The sequence below is a fragment of the Pararge aegeria genome, chromosome 9 (assembly GCF_905163445.1).
Source record: "Pararge aegeria chromosome 9, ilParAegt1.1, whole genome shotgun sequence".
NCBI lineage: Eukaryota > Metazoa > Arthropoda > Insecta > Lepidoptera > Nymphalidae > Pararge > Pararge aegeria.
Window position 1 is genome coordinate 14500512 of NC_053188.1, and position 21953 is coordinate 14522464.

Here is a 21953-nt window from a genome sequence, read left to right on the forward strand (position 1 = left end):
CCTCCTCTTCGAGCAAATAAGGGAATATAACGTTGAACCGACAGCAGCGTCCTCTGCGCAACTTTTACCATCTACTGCGATCCACCAAGTCTGCCCAGCGTAGTTAATATGGTAAAACCATCCTGTTTAAACCAGCAATTGTTATAGCCTTATAATTGAATACTATCCTTAGGACCAATGTTAGCATCTTCTAATTTGTGTATGACATCTTAACCACATAATATTTTGTCTTTGTCGCTTGACATAAAGCAAGAAAGTGAAAAAACTTACGTTATCGGAGTAGGCTATCGGACACTTGTCAGACGGTGGAAGGAATTACACTGTTTGTTTGTTACCTATGTTCGGCACAATCTTGCAGTAATTTGGCATTTGTATTGCTAGTCCACGATCGTGGACATAGGAAACTTTTTATTCCGGAAAAGCACCGAAAACATGACTTCGTTCATGACTTCACTGCTAAACCGATCTTGATAAAATTTGGTATATATATAGCTTGCCTGCTTTGCAACCTATGCCCGGTGAATTTTTTTAAGATACCAAAGTCGTATGAAATAAAAAAATCAACAGTGCTATAGAAAATAAAATCTTTACCGGCTCTTTAGGCTCCATCGGTTTGAATTGAGCAAAAATATCGGTCAGCTGCTTGCGACACACATTGACTAGCATATTCAGTCGTCCTAAAATAATATAAAAATAAAAACCGAGTAATATACGAACGAAAACCAGAAGTTTAATACTCAAATAGGCTCGTTAAATACCTCTGAATACAACGTTTACCATTGTGGTCAAGTAATGAAAAAATGTGGTCTTTTGGTGTAAACGTCGCTGGTACGAGTGACTTGAAGTATTTTACTATTTCTTCCATAACTATTCGATCTAGTTTTTGTATTACCAAACGGTGATGCATAGTTTGATTAGCCTAGTGCTTAGCTTCAGTCTCATCTGGTGTTAAGTTTATCGATCTCTCTAGCGCATTGGTGAGCGCTGTATCTTAAATGTGGGAATTTGTAATTCCAGAATTTTCTCTGCTCTGGTAGGACGCTTCCGCAGTTACCACTCTACCAAAAACACACCAGGTTTAATATACTTGCCATACCTTTTCACAGACTTTCTCCTTTTCTTAACGAGATTGCAGCCAAGGGCTCACTTGTAGTGGACAATGCTGCCTAATGGAAATTGCTGTAATATTAAAAATGGAACATTTATTTATGCTGAATACCTCGATGTTGCATTGCCATGACGATTGACTCAACGCCCAACTTCGTGCTCGTGTCGACAATTTCTTCTAACATCGCAATCATGCTCTCCCCACCTTCTAATCCAAACCGTTTCTCCGCCGGCCACTTCGTAGCGAAGTATTTTTCCAGACTGTTGATAATTTATTTAATATTAGAATAGCTTTCGCCCACTTCGCTCATTTTCAGTTCGATTTTATTTGGTAAGTTGAAAATTCATTCCAATTTGAGGTTTGAACCTCTATTTTACATCGTCGATAGTGAAGAATTTTTTGCGGTCACCTGCGGTTATCTGTATGACACTTTTGAGCCTGTCCGTGTGCGGTTTGAGCTGTGCTTTGATAGATCAGCCATTAAGTCAGACACCTATTACTTTTATATATACCTAAAGAAAAATCAAGTGTACTTTAGCTTCATCAGCTTACAGAAAAACAACACGTCTCTCTTCAAGTTTGACAAGATTTGCCCCGCCGACCTGATATTATAACGAAGGATGAAGGCGGAATAAGAAGGACTCACTACGAAAGTTTAACTTCAACATCGGATCGTCCTGAGGGAGATATTATCTACCTACTTAGCATGTATGATTTGGAGTTCTTCAAGGGGTGGATTAACAATTGCCTTAGAAGCTATAAACGCATTGTTACTTCACTGGTGCTGAAGATGATAATGGGCGGCGATAATCACAAATTTACTTCATTTAACCGGCTCCTTGCATACTTCAATTTAAATTTAAAAATAAAACTGTTGGATGGAAGCAGGCGTTACTTTGCGGAAATCCATGTTATACCACGAAAATCAAGCTTAATTTACTTTACTCCGCGAAAAGCAGGAGAATCTGTATGGTGTAATTTATAATTTCTTCAATCCCAACTCCACACCAAGCATATCTTCGGCAATGTACCCTCTACGCACGTTTCAACCGGAGCATCCTCGGGTGATGTTGACCTTACAATGAATAATTGTTAAGAATAATTGTTTAGACATCTTCAAAATAAGCTTGATTTTTATGGTAAAAAAAAACTGATTATCGGCCGAGACGAACAAAACATAACTTATATATATTTGACTCAGGAATAGCCACCTATAAATATATTATTGAGACAAATCTATCGGTGAGTGTAAAGATGTTGCTTTGTGCAATTAGCGTACAAAATGCACCTCTCCTAAAGCGGATGCATGTGCTATACACATGCTTAAAACTTTATATTCGCTTCATTTCCAAAGCATTTTTTAATCATTAATCCAATGTAACCTGAACATTGTGTGGCAGTATGCCAGCCAAGTGCTCGAAAGCCATTAAAAACCTCGAAATTGAAAGAATTTTGTCCAATTTCTAGTAAAAAATTCATTACAATCGTATTCTCTTCGATAAATACGAATATTAAAGCGGCGAGCATGTTTTAAGAAACGAATTAGACCGAGGGTCGACGAGCGCCTACTTTCCCCCGGAAGCTTTTTTCATCGCTTGAAATATTAATAGCTATTTGAACTTCTTGATTTATTACATTGCTCACAAATCAACTTTTGCCTTGAGGATTTAGATTTTATTTACTTTGTTTCTTCTAACTTTTACTTTGTATACTTATATATTTATGTTTATATGTTTTATGTCACTTATGCTACGGTGAATCATCTTCTTCTGCCTATTAATGGCGGTACTTTCTCACGGCCGGAGAGGGAGAGATAGGGAGAGAGAGAAGAGAAGAGGGAGAGGAGGGGAGATTATATGTTCGGACCCAAAACACTGCTCTAATGTTGGCTGAGTAAACTAAGTATGTCAAAACAGATAGTAACATTACTAGCTGTTTTCACATACTTAGTTTTCAAAGCAGTGTGTGCAAAACTATTCGAGCGCCGAAAATATTGATCACTGATCCAAAGAAGCAGTGATACAATACTAATCAAATAAAATTAAGGGCTTATTGTCAACCGCCAAATAATAAACTACGGAAAATTTTTATGTTTTCAACGGTTTTTGTATAGAAATCTTTCGAGTTAACTCCTCAGGCGGACTAAGTGCCGATTGATAAACCAGCTCTTAGATATATAAACAGGCCAATGACCATAAACCGCATTCTGTTAACGGGCCACTGCTGGGCACAAACCCCGTCTCTCTAGAAGGGACGGTTTAAGAGCATAGACCCACCACGCCGCTCCAACGCGGGTCGGTGGGCCTGATAAGATACTTAAAAAATTATAACTAACAATACGGCTTTGGTGAGACGACGCATAATAGTACGCTTCTCCTCTGGTGTCTTGTCGAACACGCCCGGCGGCTCCATTCGCTCCCGTATAAACTGGATGGCGTCCAAATCGTACAAGTGCATGTACTCCACGCCTATTGAACCGCAGTAGGATAATTCCAACCGACTCACTATCTCTCTGAAAGTGAGTATTCTTACTGTATATTTGCTTTAATCTATACTAGTCATTATCATCATCACATTAGATACCCGCTACAAAGCACGGGTCGCTTCCCACAATGAGAAGGGGTTAAGGCCGTAGTCCACCACGCTGGTCCAGTGCGGATTGGTGGACTCCACACACCTTTGAGAACATTATGCAGAACTCTCAGGCATGCAGGTTTCCTCACGATGTTTTCCTCCACCGTTGAAGCAATTGACGTTGTAATTACTTTAAACGCATAACTTAGAAAAGCTAGAGGTGCGTTCTGGGATTCGAACTCGGCCCTCCGAAAGTGAAGTCGAGCTCCTACCCAATGCGCCATCACCGCTTCAATCTCTACTAGTACCTACTAGTACTAGAAGTTTATTGCGGTGTTTATTACAAATTCCGTGGGAACCGGTTGTTTACCTGTGTATAAAATGTATGTTACTCTTCGTCGTTTCAACTAACGCTATGCCAAAAATTTGTCGATTGGTTGTTAAGATAGGGCGCCGGGCGCAAAGTAAAGACAAACAAACAAGCACATTTGCTTTTATAATACTAGAACTGTTGGCCGCGTTCTTCGCTCGCGTTGATTGCACTTTATTACAAATCCCGTGGGAATCGGTTGTTTTCTTGGTACAACAAGTAGCATATGTTACTCTCCGTCCTTTGAACTAACGCTATGCCAAAAATTTGTCGATTGGTTGTTAAGATAGGGCGCCGGGCGCAAAGTAAAGACAAACAAACAAGCACATTAGCTTTTATAATACTAGAACTGTTGGCCGCGTTATTCGCTCGCGTTTATTGCGCTTTATTGCAAATCCCGTGGAAAACGGTTGTTTTCTTGGTACAACAAGTAGCATATGTTACTCTCCGTCCTTTCAACTAACGCTATGCCAAAATGCAAGTTGATTTATGTTAGTTGCAAACACAGGATTCCCAAGTAATTTGTAAAAAAAAACCATAATAAACTTATGCTTATTGCTATATTAGCTTAGCTCATATATGCTTTTGTTTATGCCTAACCTTCACAAGTTAGTGGAAACGTTTCAAACATGCTAAACTATGCAAAATTGTTCAAAGTTTCAGTTGAGCTAGATAGCTATGTACGGCTCATATCAGAAGTTTGTTTCGAATAATTTAGGTTCTCAGCATTTATTACAAGTGCGAAAAGAAACTAGAAGACCATTGTCCCATCAAGATGGAAAAAAACAAGCGCGTTCCACTTCTAGCCTTTCAACGTCCCACTGCTGGGTACAGCCCTCTTCTTTATAGGAGAGAGGGTTGTACAGCATAGACCCAACACGCTACTTCAATGCGGATTGGCGAAGTTAAATCACAAGTTAGTGATCATAACTTGGTCCACCGGCTTGAAGGAGGACTCCCGCTAGACCGTGTCGGGTTCGAGCCCAGCGTCGGCCGTGGCATTGTCAACTACTATTACTTATTATTTTAGGCTTTACCTACACGCTCGGTATCGTGTGAGTGACCATAAAAAATATATTTAATATTAGTCGACCGTGCTGCGGCCGAAGCTCGGCTCGGATCCGACACAGTCTGAGCTGAGGCACGGGGTTGAACTACAATTTAACGCCTAACACCGGGTTGGTACTGTTATTCTTTTCGTACAGAAAAACACTAAACATTTTAGAGTTGAGCCGGGAATCGAATATGTTACCAGTTACATGTTGTATGTCACCAGTTACATGTTAGTTGAACCTGCTTTCTACAAGACCAAAGAGACGGAACAAGAGCGGAGCCAAGTTACCATACATGATAGGAAATTTATACAAACTGTTATACTCATGAGAGATCACTAAAAGGGAAGAAAGAGTTCGAAACGATAACCGAAAAGGGAGCAAATATGAAATTTACCTTAGGGGTAGTGCTGTCTCTTTACCACCAATGTAAGTCCTTGCAGGTAGTTCGAACACTTCATCCATTTGAGCCTCAGCTACAACAGATAGGATACTAAAATCGTAAACACTACTATTTGGACGAAATGACAAGACCCACGTTGATTGGTGACGAGCATGGGTGGAACTTTTGTCTGATTTGCAGTCGTATGTGAAGCAGTACCATAATACTGGACTTGTTTGATCTGGTAAGTTTAAAAGTCGAATTTACATTACGAAACTTCTTCTTCGTCGTCGTCATCTTTTGGTGGCCCTCCTCTTAGTATGACAAGGGCTTAGGGCAGAAATCCAACTCGCTGACCTATTGCAGATTTGAAGACTTTACACGTGATAATGACTAAGACGCCTGGAGATATCTTTGCATCGTTTGAGTCTCATGCAAGACTGAAGTGTATCGAAAATGCAACCGTATCAAAATACCCACCAACACAATGACATGAACATTGACAGTGTTATTTGTAGTATTAGTACCTACAGTACTACAGAACTATGGATACTAAGACTACTATTAGATGTAGTTAAAAAAGCGTGTAGTGAATATAGAAAAAAGAATAACTTTATTCCCGAAAAAAAAATCAAAGATAGTAAATATTGTGTTAGATAAAGTTATCACAGGTAATCCCATTTTGTTTTTAAAATGTCAATTCTTTTTATTTCTGCAACTGTAACTCCTTTTATATTTGAAGACGAAAAAGAGCTGATTTTTGGATTACAAAGCGCCAACGTGCGTAAAGAGCTACACGTGAAAATCGCGTTTAGAGCGACATACAGTTGAATTTATATCACAGTCTGGATCGACGTATTTGCAAGTTCGCGGTGATACAAACGCGAGGTTCAATTTATTAAAGTACAATGTCGCATTTTCACCTCGTCGCGGTTGCAATAACTTACTACTCTACACGTAAATGAGACGTCCTGAATATTATGCCTATTTGACTTGGAAGTAGGGCAGAGAGGCTGAACGTCCCGAGAGAGAAACTGCGAACGTCTGCCCTCTTCTATGTACAGCAGACTGCGTAATAAGCTCTCTATCCCCAATCTATGTTATAAGCAACAGTAAGTTATATTAGGTTAACTAGGGGCCGTTTCCCTAATAATTGTTTGCACACTTCGAAATCTCTGGTTTCCTCGAGAATCGACTTTAATACTAATGGTCAAAAATATAAGTAAATAATTCAAGAATTTCGAAATCGCTATAAAAACTTTTATAGATTTCGTGACGACTGCTTTTCTACATAGCTAAGCTGTGGATATGTGTAAAAAACACCAGTTAAATTGTCTGAAACTCTTGCTTAGCTAAAGTTTAAATAAATAGGTAGGCGTAATAAAATACGTGCTAAGCATGGGAGCTACGGATAGGAACTGTGTGAGCCACAGATAAGAGTGGTGTAGAGCAGAGCATTGTGCAGAGCAGAGTAACCCATCATGTCAAGTCATGTATTACGTAGTAAACCCGCGTTTTTCAGGCATGCATCGTCCTCAGCTACCTCACTCAGAACATCTCCGTAGCTTATCCGCTAAACAACGTCTTATTAGTAGAAACGGTCACATAGTTTCATAGCCTATTTCTGATATTGCTTACTGCTTAGCTACATCGCGGTGGAAAATAACTTTTTTATGGCAGAATAAAATTGGTCTAGAGATTTAATTAATGTCTCGCGTTCATCCTTGATTTCTTATCTCACATTGTGTTGTATTACCGATTTTTATACCTCAAAATTTTCGGTAGAAGCGCGGAGTAGCTGATACATATAGAGGAACTCGTACGTACTTTCTCATCTACTATAAAAACTCATGATACTATTTACTGGTTTCTTATCGACTATGGTAAATACATACCTAGCGAAGTGCCAAGTTCACGCGAGACTATTCCACATTCAACTCCTTTCAATTCTAACGGCGGGACTTGTTTGTTAAGAAGCCAGTTAGCAGCTATCGTAAGATTCAGTGGATCAGTTTTTGCCAGGAGATGTCCGCGTACCTATAAATTTATTTATTTATTACCCATCCAAAGGTGGCGTGATCTTATGTTTTTAATTAATTATAAGCATACCAACCATATCAATTGATAAAAGAAAAAAGACAATATACTTTTAGGCTTGTCGACTTGAGTCACACTATCATTGAGGCTGCCGTCTATGAGAATATATATATGAGAATACATATATACTATATGTAACATGGTGTAGGAGTATTTTTTTTGTATGAATGGTTAAACCACAAGCGACAACAAATACATTTCCACTTGCTGCAGCCAAAGCCGTCGATCACAGATGCATTCTCAATACGATGTAGCATATATAACTGCCAAGTTAAAAAGTACCTACATCTGAATCATTTTTACTCGTAATTAAACTTGATTACCTGATAGCTTCGTATGAGACTCATCACGGCCAGGTGCATCTTGATTCTTTCTGTAGTCTCTTTATCTTCTTTTTTTTTGGGTTCTGCAATCCAAAAAAAAAACTACTTTTCGAAATTGGAACCTTTTTTTGTATGCAGATATAAAACTTTTATGTTACATAGCTGGGCGTTTCTAATACGTACATACAAGATGCACTCTGTACATTCAGATTTAACATCTCCTCGAGCCGAGTTGACGTCACAAACCGCATTTTCAAATGTGTTGCGACTCAAATGACAGATACGGGTCCTGAACAACTAAAAAGTACTTAGACAAATAAGGTTCCTGCCTCGGTACGAAACCACAGACTGTTGTGGCGTTGGTTTTAGAGGGCCTATGAGTTACTCTATAATACTGTTAAATCCTATATGGAAAAGCCAAAAAATATGAGAGGATGCAATATATTATCATATATATTACAATATATATATATATATATAAACAACTGAGTTTCTGTATAACATGTGTATCTTTTTGTATATCATTGTATATCTAGTTTTTTTGCCTACCCTATCTTCCTTTTATTATAATTTATTTAGTTTATTTTAATTGGAATGGAAGAGCGGAGTCTTCTTTCACAGGGGTACCCAGTAATACTACTCTTAAAAGAAAACTTCAGCGATATGTTGATACCACTTTGTTTCTTACCGAAATAAACTATTTTTATTTATGTTATTTATTATCTATCATCATCCGCAGCCTAGTAACGTCCCACTATTGAGCACAGGCCTCGTCTCTCATAAGGAGACACGGTTTTTTTTAAATCCACTACAAGTTAGCCCTTGCCTGAAATCTCATCTGGTGGTAAGTGATGACGCGGTCTAAGATGGCAGCGGGCTAACATGTTAGGGAGTATGATAGTCATACCCTTAATCGTTTTCTACACGATATGCCCAACACGCAGCTCCAATGTTGGTTGGTGAGCTTTAACGACGACGAACATTCTGGCCACCTGAACTTTGGACGCAGCAATTCTGTCAATAGCGGCAAATTTTTATAAAGCAGCGCAGGTTTTTCGGCGAGATTGTCTTTCCGATTCCCACATAGGTACATTTTGCATTGTATATTGACCAAAAAGGATGCTGAAGATCGAGTAAAGGCAAATAAAGTGCGGTTTCGTAACGCCCATTTTGCCTCGTATTTTGCCCTAGATGATCATTTGCTGGCCACCTGAACTTTGAATACAGCACCCCTGTCAATAGCGGCTGATTTTTATAAAGCAGCACAGGTTTTTCGGCGAGGTTGTCTTCCCCTTCCCACACCCATTTTGCATTGTACATTGCCTTAAAAGGATTATTGCTTAAGATCGTGTAAAGGTAAATAAAGTGCGGTTTCGTAACGCCCATTTTGCCTTGTATTTTGCCGTCGTACTTTAACTTTTTACTGTCGTACTGTGTACCTACCTCATGGTATGTGAAGTATGGTTTTATATTCAAAGGACGTATTAGTTTTCTGAGCTTACTAGTGCTGGTTCCAGGACTAAACTCATCCTCAAATTCTTCAATCTTGAGAGTAGGACCGCTAACGCTTTCGTAAAATCCATCCCATGACTGTAAATAGACTTCATGGCATAAATAAATTAAAAAATGTTTCAATGAAATTTTCACTTTCGGAAGATTTATTTATATCTGCAGGATAGTGTTTAATGTTTATTATATCGATGAATTATTAAAGACGTTATAATATTTTTAAAAAAAAATGTTTAGAAATGTTTTTCTGTGTTTGGGTTAATCAATAGTATTCACATTCCACGACGTCAGCTGTGTTTACATTTCAAGTACAATGAGTTCAAAGATTTCTATTGAAAAATAAAATAAAATGTATTTGTTAAAGTAATGAGAAGTCGTTACAATTAATTAGGTTTGACAATATTTTCCTTAAACTTAAATTTCATATGAAAATATTATATCTACCCGTAACTTATAATTTTAATAATGTCACTAAAATTACTATAAGTGTAAGTCGCGAAACTAAAGAGGCAGTGGGCGGGCACATAGGTCGGAGTACTAATTCTGGGGTATCCAGGTGCTGGGAATGGCGACCCGTAAACGCAGCGTTGGTAGAGGTAGCGAGTCGCAGGGAGCCAAGCGGCATAAGATTGTGATATTTGGAACTCCCTACAAAAGACCTAGGTTCAGCAGTGGACGACCACTACTTCTTAACTTTTGTTAATAATCTATTATAGTACTATCTTATCATCATAACAACCCATTACCAGTCCACTACAGGGCACGGATGTTCTCCCGCATTGAGAAGAGTTATAGCCGGAGTCCACCCCGCTGTCCCAGTGCCGATCGGTAGACTACACACGCCTTTAAATAAATAAATATACTAGGACAATACACACATCGCCATCTAGTCCCAAAGTAAGCGTAGCTTGTGTTATGGGTACTAAGATAACTGATGAATATTTCTATGAATATAATACACAGAATTACTTATAATATACAGATAAACACCCAGACACTGTAAAACATTCATGTTCATCACACAAACATTTTCCAGTTGTGGGAATCGAACCCACGGCCTTGGACTCAGAAAGCAGGGTCGCTGCCCACTGCGCCAATCAACCTTTGAGAACATTATGGAGAACTTTTAGACATGTATGTTTTCCTTCACCGTTGAAGCAAGTGATATTTTAATTACTTAAAACGTACATAACTTGGAAAGTTACTGAGTGCTGGGATTCGAACTCGGTCCCCCGGAAGTGAAGTCCTTACAACTGGGCTATCACAGCTTCTTTCTATATTATACTGCTACTTAAATAAAACATTGAAAGTACCTGACTAACTGCTCCTTTAGAGTTTTTCCAGTCTAAGTATTGCGCCTCCAAATAATTAGCATTAGTTCCGCTCAAAAATGTCTCCGCTTTGGATGACTGCAGCCTTTTCGATAGGTGATTTATGTACTTTGAAAAAGAATAAAGAGTAACTTAAAGAGTAGCAACTTGGCGACAGGAGCAATCATGGCGGTAGATCTAACCCGGACGAGATCAGTCACAAAAAGCTATATTCATCAGGATGAATCATCATCATCATCATCATCATCATCATCATATCAACCCATTCCCTGCCCACCAGTGGCGTGCACTTCATACATGCACAAAAGCACTGCATACCCTAAACTTTTTGTATAAGTCATAAAGGGGAAGGATTTTTCAATCCAATGCCATCTTCCTTCTTTATGCATACCCTGGGCAAAAATCCTGTGCACGCCACTGCTGCCCACTACTGGGACTGGGACTGGGACTCAACACACCTTTGAGAACATTATGTGGAACTCTCAGGCATGCAGGTTTCCTCGCGATATTTTACTTTACAGAAAAAGCAAGTGATATTTTAATTACTTAAAACGCACATAACTTAGAAAAGTTAGAGGTGCGTGCTGGGACTCGAACTCGGCCCCCCGAAAGTGAAGTCGACTCCTACCACCGCTTATTATCACTGTTTAATCTAATCAAAGCTATATTATTACTGTTTAATCTAATTTATCTATAATTCTAACTAACTGTAAAACACACATACGCATTTGTAAAAGGATGCAGGTAGGTACACCATTTTTATTTACTTTTTAGTGAGCATTCAAAAATAGGAGAAAAGAATTGTGTTTGAATAAATAAGAACGAATAAATTAATAACGAATGTATATTATATTTTTTTAAATCCACTTTACACATCAATTGTGTACAAAATAACGAAAATAATATCAGGTTAAGCCCTTCCTGCTGAAGTCGTCGCACTTTGTCAGTCTGACAGAGCCTTAAGCCTTAAAGCTTTATAGTCAAGGCTCTTTGTGAACTGATCAATTATTTGTAAAAAACACTTACCAATGAGTTGGGTCCCCGTAACGGCGAAGTTTTAAAAATCTGAAAGGCTATTGTTAAGGCCATTTGCAATTTTATAAGTGGTCTGCCAAAGAACTATAAATAAAAGTTGATAAAAACATATATTAAACTATATTATGTAATCTTTTACATAATATTATACAATTCTACAAAAAATCTTTTTTAAATCTTAAATTGTATTATTTAACGGAATGACAGAATTAAATAAAGTTGTGTGTCAGGTGCAAGCAAAGATTTTTGAATGTTTTTTTTATTTGAAAAAGGAACGGCTTGGTAATAGTCAAAAGTAGCTTTCTATAAAATAAGCAGATTGGTTATGGTATATTATGGTTATGGTATCTGTATATAATCTTTCGCGGTTATGGGAACACAGGGAGGCGGGAACCTGTGAAACTAAGTTTCATCTTCATCTAGACTTCTGGTCAGACGCTTCATGTCAACAAATACCTGACATCATGAATAAATAAATAAATAAATAAATAAATATACTACGACAATACAAACATCGCCATCTAGTCCCAAAGTAAACGTAGCTTGTGTTATGGGTACTAAGATAACAGATGAATAATTTTTATGAATAGTATACATAAATATTTATAATATGTAGATAAACACCCAGACACTGAAAAACATTCATGTTCATCACACAAATATTGTCCAGTTGTGGGAATCGAACCCATGGCCTTGGACTCACAAAAGCAGGGTCGCTGCCCACTGCGCCAATCGGCCGTCAAACACTATTAAAGTGTTTTTGAGAGGCAGAATGGAATAATAAAATGCTGGATGCCAAAAAACTCTGACCACATTAGCTCGGTGACAATCTTCCTCTTTAATTAGCCCACCGCAGGCAGCAACTCATGGAGGCCGAAGGTCACTGATTGCCCTTAGGTGTGTCTCCTCTCTCCGCTGCCTGCGGACGTCACCTCCTCGCAAAAAGAGGCAGCGGTATTCCACGATATCTCGCTACGAAATATCGTTTGAAAGATAGGGAATATAACTCGCTTCCGAGTTACGAGTTTGTTACTTTAGTCGCCTCGTACGACACCCGCGGGAAGAGGAGGGGTGGTGGTACCTATATTCTAAGACTAGCTGACCCGCGCAACTTCGTCTGCACCAAATCGTTTTAATATATTTCCTATATGCCGTGCAACTTGCTGTTATCTGTGAAGAGTTATGTCCTTTATCTCCGACAATATTTATCAGATCTCGATTTAAATTAGACAGCACATGCTTGGTAGTACACGTTGTCGAATAAAAAAAGAATTATTAAAATCGGTTCATTTTTAACGGAGCTATGAAGTAAAATTGATAAAAATTTTCATCCCTATGTATCCTATATGTTGACCCGAAATACCAGCTACCACTATGCAGTGGCGTGCATAGAGAGTATGCACAGGGTATGCAGGTGATATAAAATGAAGAAAATCTCCTTTGTTTGTTTGTCCTTACATTTGCACAGTAACTTAGCAACCAATGGACTTGGTTTTTGGCATAGAGTTAGTTAAAAGGACAGAGAGTATCAAAAATACTTTTTATCCCAGCCAAACAAACGTTTCCCACGGTACTTGTTAAAATACCGTAAGAAAGCGGGAAAAAGTTGTTTATAATGTAACAGTAATTTTGTAAAGTTTGTTTATAATGAAACATTTTAAAATTATAAGTTGACGTACAGTGCCAGATTATTTAATCAATTGATTAGGATTTTTACAAATGTGCTAATAATTGTTATTTAATTTATGTTACAGTAATTTTGTAAAGTGACTGATAACTTTATCAATCGTTTTAAGAGATCATTTAAATTAGAGTTTTTACACAACGAATGTTCATGACATTTTGTCGGTGGAAAGTAGTTTGATTGGATGGATGAATAAACATCAGTCTTGTTGGGAGACTCAAAGATACATCCTGATGTCTTTGTTATCTTAAACCACTAGGTCTTCTTTACAACATTTATAATTTTTTTGTTTTTTTTTTATTGATAAAAAAAATCCCTACTAATATTATAAATGTGAATGGAAGTTTGTTTGTTACGCTTTCACGGGAAAACTACTGAACCGATCTTCATGAAACTTTTTATACAAATTCAAGGAATAGCATTGAATGTAAATAATATAGTAAATGACTATAGGTGTAGACAGTGGCGTGCATAGGGTTTTCGGTCAGGGTATGCATTAAAAAAAATAGGTACTGAACATGCTATTTGGATGTTACTGTATAATTTTACTTGTGAGTAGGTACCTAACCTAACTTTTTTTTGTGATACCCATGTAGATCTTCTCATCATCTCCTATGTCCAGTATAGTAAGCTCTGATACGACCGACCAGTGAGTTTTTAAAATTGTCTGCCATAGCGGCAATTACATTAAATAATGTTTTTTTAGTGTAAACAATAAACAAACATAGGTATTATTATAAATAAATAATGAAACAAAAAACTGATCACTGCTATTCGCCTGTTTATGTAAGTCAGTCAGAGCCCTTTTTACGTGCCGCTCCTTGTAGGTGCATTCCTTCCTTTACGAATAATATCAATAAAACGTTAGTTAAGAATTAGCTCTAAACTTACCTACATTTTCCAAGCACACTGAGCCATCAGATCACACGCCGAACATAAGAACTTTCTTACACTAAGCACATTCCTAACGATCATTTACAAACAGTACACTGTCACATAGGTTAATGTTAACAATAATAATTGTAACTATATACAAACAACCGTACAGCAAACGAAAAAAACAGTATTTAATTCTAATTCAGTGAATATAAGTTGTTATGACAGAAGGTAAAAGGTAAACAATAATGGCGCTTAGCGATCGCCAGCGATAATGAGAATATCATAGTCAAAATATGTCCGTAATATTTTCTTAGTACACAAATGCTAATAAAAGGTGTTATTAAAACAATAAATAAAAATAATATTACTTCATCAGTTACCAATGGCACCTGGTAAACGTTAATTATTTATTTAACATAATTCGGCAACTTTTAATTTGGTTATTTTAATATACTTTTTGAACAAATTAGGTACTCATAAATTTCTAAAGACCTTGAATGTAATGAAATTCATTGATAAATTTTTTAATTACAAAAAAGAATTATTGCCGTTTAAAACAATAAACAAACAAAGCAAATTAAATGTCCTTATAAAAAAACAAAGCATACATTTGGATTTCTAATTTCCGTAAGCAGTGCTTTTAAGATTTGCACACAAGCAAAATCCCTATACTGGAAACCTGGAAAACTGGCACACATAGAAAGAGCCAAATATTGTGTAAGCACGCACGCGATTATATCATTACACACCACAACTTACGTGTGTGCACGTGCACACGAGTAACGACAGATGCATTCAATTGCCGTGCTTCTATGGAGACTGCGGCGGCGCGGCGAATTAATTCGAGCGACGAATAAACGATTTACCCGGCAATGGATACTTAATCGTGAAAACCCCAGCTAATATTATGGGATTTAAATTATATTTCTAGCGTTACTTTTTATTTAGGGATACTGTTTACAATTAAAAATCAAAATATAATCGAAATATTATGCAGTTTGTCTATTTTAGTTCTAAACCATGACACGGGACTTGACCATTGATTTACATAGAAGTGCGGCCGGTTTTAACTAGATGGCGCTTTTATAGTTTTCTATTAATTGTTTAATTTTTTTTAAATCTTTAAATTTTAGGTCGTCCTTATGGTCTGAGAGGCCCTGAGGTCAGGGTATGCACTGCTTATTTGCATCTATGAGATGCACGCCACTGGGTGTAGACTATGTAGCAGTACGCTGCAGGGCACATCTAGTAGTCTATATATGCTATGTCACATATAGAACAATCACCTCTGTCTTAAGATATCTTTGGTGGAAAAAATAACAGACTTTCCGTGACCCACCTTGAGCAAGCAAACAATTCGTAGACAATGAAAGTAATACGGTGTAGGGATGAGATATCAAAATGAATTTATATGGGTGAAGATTTGAGGCGCCACGAGGGGAAAACTTGGGGAGGATTCCAGGCGCCGCCGTTTAGAAGCTATTTTTGTGACAAGGGTGACTTATGTTTGCTTTCATTTTCATTCTAAAAAAAGTAGTCGAATCAACTCTTGCACATGGTTGTACGGAGCTAATATATATGTATATATATATATATCTATATATATATATATCTACTACTATTTACTAATTTATCTACTATCATCATTAATTTTAACAGTCCTATTATAGTATTAAGGACTATGTCAACGATAAAAATGCTTGGGTGTAAATAATTGCTCTAACCAGGTTGCTTCTTTAATAGTTTTTAAATGACAATGTGAGATGGTGATAACGAAAAAAAAATAACAACCGGCTAAGTTTGTTGTGGGCTTCTTCTTAGACCAGGGCGCGTTTGGAACCCTCATAGCTTTAGTTTTAAGTTGACGAATTTATTTATCGCCATCACCACTCACTCCTATGTCACATTTTACATGTAATGTACGCATCAACAGTGCCATCTATGTGCCTATTTGAATAAAGAAATATTTGACTTTGACTTTGACTTTGACATCTGACTGCTTAGTGTGTACCCAATATGCACGCCTCTAGGACAGTACAAGTACGTACAGAAGGAAAATGTCTCTACGGTAGTGAAGGCGCTTATTCATTAATCTTGATAAATGTGTCCAAAGTATTCAAGTTGAATACGAATGGCTAGTCAGCCTTTCGAAGCGGTCGTGATTATATTGTTAGAAAAAAAAATTACAAAAAAGAACGTATTTTGTAATACAACTAAAAAGCAAGAAATAAATATTTTCTACAACATTTTTAAGTAAAATGTTAAAAGTTGCTATGTATTGATCATTTACTTCGTATTACTAGAAAGTACCAGTCATATCAACCGATAGACGTCCACTGCTGTATCCTATATACATCGTATCTTTTATAGGGAGTTCCAAATTCCTTGGTTTTTTGCCGCTTGGATCCAGCGGCTACCTGCGACGCGCTTAATACCGTCTGTCCAACTAGTCGGGGGTCGACCAACGCTGCGCGGGGATGCCATTCCAGCACATTGGGACCCCGACGTCCATGCTTAATCCGCTTAAACTATATGGCCCACCCATTACCACTTTAGCTACGCGACTCGTTGAGCTATGTGGGTGACTGTTAATCTTCTACCGATCTCCACATTTCTGATATGATTACGTAGAGATACTCCGAGCATAGCTCTCCCCATCGCTCGCTGAGTGACTCTGAGCCTTTTTATGAGGCCCATAGTTAGCGTACATGTTACTGAACCATAGGTGGCAACACGCAAGAAAGTAGTTACCAGTAATGCTCTTCATTTTAAAGTCGGTTAATAAATGACAGTTTCTGTAAAATTGTCTTATTTGCTAACTATATGATTAACTGCATGAACTTGGCAAAAAAAGTCTAGGCCGTCCCGTCATCAAGTGGGAGATGGCAGTGCGTAGAAATTCGGAATATACGATTTACGACTTAACAATTGAAGAGGTCGACGATCCAAAATAATATCCTAGCTTGACATTAATCTTAGATTGAGGCCTACTTATAGTAGTTTTAGAACCAGACGAGCTCTTTGTAACACAGCTCGTCCAGGAAACTACTTCCGCGACACGCTTTTTAAGTAGAAAAGTTTGTGGAAAAGTATTTTATTTTTCTAGTTATACGCAAAAATTTGTTATTTTGACTTATTGTGTCATATTTTACATGTAATGTATGCATCAAAAGTGCCATCTATGTGCCTATTTAAATAAAAAAATATTTGACAGAGACTTTGTAGATTTTTAGCTTTACCAAGTAGCTTTGTTTCTTGAGACGGCCATAAACCGCGGGAAAATGTCTATCTCAAGGGGTATATGGCATAAGGTAACCATAAACTAGGCAATTCGTATAATACCTACTGTTTAGTCCCCCATTTACCTTGTCGAGGGTGACAGAGGATGTTAGTTTAATCTCCTTGAGCATGATCGATGGGCCCACATCATGATCAAACATCCACCATCAATACTGGTATTAGTAAATTAAGGCAAACGTCACGGAATATAGTCTTAAAATTACTGACAGATTTTTCAAACCGTTAAAACACTGAGGAGTAAATATACCTATCTAAGTTTTCTTAAAGGTAAAAAGTACGTCAACGTTTTCCTCCTTAAGGTTTTACATATTGGCATACACTGTGTATTGCCAGTAATTTGGCATGCAATGTTAAACAATAGTTACCCAAACCAAATTAATTGATTCAAAAATAAAAAAATTTAGTCTTATATGAATTGTCACATTAATTAATAGCGATAAAAAAACATTGAAACTGTTAGGCACATTGGAAATAGGCGTTTGACCTTTTTAGTAAAATCTGCTGATGTTGGTTGTCACGGCGTATTTTTTTAAAGTCTTGCAGCTATTTTCCTAGAAGTGTTTATCCAAGAAAAAATATAACAAAAGCAAAAAATAAAAAACTTTTCATTATCATGAATACTGTAATACCTTGGCATATTACCCGTCTCCAACTAGTGTGTTTTATATTACTTACTAGAATAGAAGTCTTACTATAATATGTAGATGTGTAATTAAGGAGACTAAATACTGCCCTGTTGTCAGTGCCGTACGTGACTGATGACCAAAATGCGTAATTAAGCGTTCATCCCCGTAGGTAATCCTTTGTGTTCACACTATATTAAATAATTGTTATCATATAATATGCTTAGCGGGGAAAATATACATTGATTTCGCGGGCATTCAGTTGAATAAAGCTAATATATAAACGCTTTTATAACATGATTCCGAATGTAATTTTGTACCTTCAAATGAATAAGTTCAAACACTGTGTTAAAATACAGTTATTACAGTGAGGTTACTATACAATTAATGAATTTCTAAATGACCAGGTTGCTTGGAAGATCCGTCATCCCTTGCAAGATAGAAATGATTATTATTTTTATGTCTAAAAATAATTAAATATACTACGACAATAAATACATCGCAATCTAGTCCAAAGTAAGCGTAGCTTGTGTTATGGGTACTCAGATAGCTGATGAATATTTTTATGAATACAATACACATAAATACTTATAATATACAGATAAACACCCAGAAACTGAAAAACATTCATGCACATCACGCAAACATTCCCACAACTGGAAAATTCCAGTTGTGGGAATCGAACTCACGGCTTTGGACTCAGAAAGCAGGATCGCTGCCCACTGCGCAAACTGCGCAAACTGCGGCCGCCAAAAGAGCAACTGCCAAGGTTCTTGCTGGAATCTTCTCGGTAGAATCTGGCTCTGGAATCAAACATGTGGTCAGATACGAAAGTGTTTATAAATTAGGTAGTTAAAATAAATGAAATTTGTTTTTTTTATTTTCCCGAGTGGTCTTACATCTGAAATCATTAATCTAATCTAATTCAAATTCATCAGATGGCAAATTTAATTAAGTATCGACTACAATCCTTGTCTTCAAGGATCTTATAAGGATAGACTACAACATTCAGTCTGCTATCCACAGATTTTGGATAAGGTACGATGGATACAACGCTGCTTTCACTTACCCGTATTGGCATAATCTCATCAAATAAAAATAAAACCCTCATCGCTTGACCATTTTTTGGTTGATTTACGTTACATCGTATGTACGTTGTAAATAAAAAAAAAAGATTTAAACCTCACATTAAAAACTACTAAGTTTATCTCTTTATAATATTCGTGAAAAAGTGTTGATGCAATGTTCTTTTCCTTCTAACCATATACCCATGTTCCGAGGGAGAAATGTAAACAGCCAGAGGTCAAGACGCAAAAGTCGAGCAACACCCTCAGTGTCTGTTGTCTGTAGTGCGTAATGACGCCACTTTGGTGAGTGGCGTTGGTACGTAGGAGGGTTACCGCGCCTTCCGCAATTCTCGGATTATCCTGATTTTTTAATTAACAAGATAGAAAACCAAGCTTGTACTTTGTGCTACAACTAGCTTTCAGTCGCAAAACTTATGCATCTACTATTAAATTTGAGAGAAAATGTGTAATTGCGTAAGTAATGCATTTTTATGCGACAGCGGCAATCAGGGTAGATTTGCTATTGATAGACAACGAAATTCTTCAAAATATTTTTGAAGAATTTCGTTGTCTATCAATATAATTCATCTGATCGATCTAAATATGAAATTTTAATTCGACCATTTAGGAATAAACCTCTATCAAACAAAAAATTTTACAAATCAGTCTTTAAATGAGGGAGCTACGCTCGAACATACATAAAAAACAACATTATTGATAACCTCCTAATTTTAAAGAAGTTGTTTAAAAACTATTACCTTAGAAACTCGTGTTGGATAGAGGTTTCAGTCGTGTATGATATTATTCGTGTATAAAATCATTGTCACATTACAATTGTATAGCTCTCTCTCTCCTATACTCTACGTTATATCTTTTATCTTACTCATGTAACGACATGTGCTGAAACGTAACCATGAAATTTCACTCTTAATTCTCGTAAGGTGATGGAATAATGTGCACCCATGCTTCAGGTTTAAGTAGATTATAAGGTCTTGTTTTTAAAGTTTTGTAAACTGTTGTTTACCTTTTGTTTTAAGTATTAACAAAGGTGAAAATACTGTATTACTAACACGATTTGGGCAAACTGAAGATCGGTTCATAAATAAGTTTACTTCTCCAACAAGAAATATATGTCGCCTAATATTTCACTTCAATAATTTACTATAATAGAAATGTTAATTAAATTATCTTAAAAATTCTATATATAATCTATTCAAGGTAATATGTCCTCCAATCCGCACTGGGCCAGCGTGATGGACTGCCTTGACCTCTTCTATTTGTGGGAGGAGACCCGTGTTCTGTAGTTGGCTGGTAATGGGTTTATGTGATGATGATGAAGGTAATATATTTTACTTTAAGGTAATATATATAACATTTTTGAACAACTAGATATTGCCCGCGTTCTTTGTCCGCGTTTATTACGGTTCCCTAGAAATCCCGTGTGACCGTTTCTTTTCCCGGGATAAAAAGTAGCTTATGTTAATTCTACGTGCTTTCAAACTATGCCTAATGTCAAGTGTGCAGGAAGAGCAAACGAACAGACAAACACACTAATAATAAAAACAGCACTTAAAAAGTCACAGTCAGTGTCAGTTGGTAAGCCACAGTCGCTAACTTATATTTATAGAAGTAAATTTGCTGTACATGCGTAATTTTAAAATGCAAATAAATGTGGGTCAAGAGCACGTCTAAAAACCATTACTCATTTAGAGCGATAAATTAAAAAGTTAAATTCACTTTCGACTGTCGTGTTTAAAGGGTGTAAAGTTGAAGCTGTTTTGTAAATTGCTTTTGGGGCACGCGTTTTACTTTTACATAGGAACTTTTGACACTAACTGCTTTTTGTCCCAATAAAGTATTATATTTTCACGTTATTCTTTTTTCTTAAATTACTCCGTTAAACTTCCCATATTCCTTGAACTTATTCATTGTCTATACGTCGAATTTAAAGTCTTTTCCGTTTACCTTATTAAACCAGCGGTTGCTCGCAACTGTAATAATAATTTATGCTTAATTTTTAACGAACCATTAGTGACCCTCAACAAGACACTGGCCTCCTACCAGAATAAGGCTTTCGGCAGCCACCACGCTGGCCAAGTACAAATTGGTGCACGCTACATGCCTTTCATACATTTTATCCACGATTCTGATACATACCGCTAAGATGTAAACGCTCTCCCGGCAACTATGTTTCCTGCCACGTATAATTTGAGTACCTTCCAGGCTAGAGTAAATAGGCTTTTTCTAGGCAAGCGTGCTCCAACCTAGACCTCATCGTTGCTTTCTAACGGGCATGATTGTCGTCAAGCGCTGGCCTATCGTTAATAAAAAAAAAATATGGAGAACTCCGAGGCATGCAGGTTTCCTCACTATGTTTTCCTTCACCCTTAAAGCTTGTGATGTATAATTGCTTAGAACGCACATAACTTAGAAAAGTAAGAGGTGTGTGCCAGGGTTTAACTTGCCCCCTGAAAGTAAAGGTGAAGTCTTAACCACTAGGCCGCTTATGCTTGATTATGTACTTATAGAGTTAATTGTAAAACAGGCATTTCTAAGGAAGGTTGACGTCAGACAGAGGATTAGTTGGAAAAAATATGCCCACAGCAAAGCAACCAATGT

At 37.1% G+C, this 21953-nt stretch overlaps 2 protein-coding genes across 2 annotated transcripts in view; one reads left to right on the plus strand and one right to left on the minus strand.

Annotated features, from left to right (window-relative positions):
• LOC120626270 (2-oxoglutarate dehydrogenase, mitochondrial-like) overlaps positions 1–11841 on the minus strand; it is a 33462-nt gene extending 21621 nt beyond the window's left edge. Inside the window, exons 1-9 of the mRNA XM_039893710.1 lie at positions 11773–11841; positions 10738–10854; positions 9409–9496; positions 7907–7989; positions 7382–7523; positions 5502–5580; positions 3444–3620; positions 1220–1368; positions 592–677 (exon numbers count right to left, since the gene is read on the minus strand). Of these exons, the coding sequence (XP_039749644.1) occupies positions 592–677; positions 1220–1368; positions 3444–3620; positions 5502–5580; positions 7382–7523; positions 7907–7989; positions 9409–9496; positions 10738–10854; positions 11773–11835 (984 nt within the window). The 5' untranslated portion in view covers positions 11836–11841. The remainder of the gene's footprint in view (positions 1–591; positions 678–1219; positions 1369–3443; positions 3621–5501; positions 5581–7381; positions 7524–7906; positions 7990–9408; positions 9497–10737; positions 10855–11772) is intronic.
• Positions 1–21953, plus strand: part of LOC120626268 — a 302249-nt gene that overhangs the window by 94825 nt on the left and 185471 nt on the right. The gene's annotated exons all lie outside the window — the stretch shown is intronic.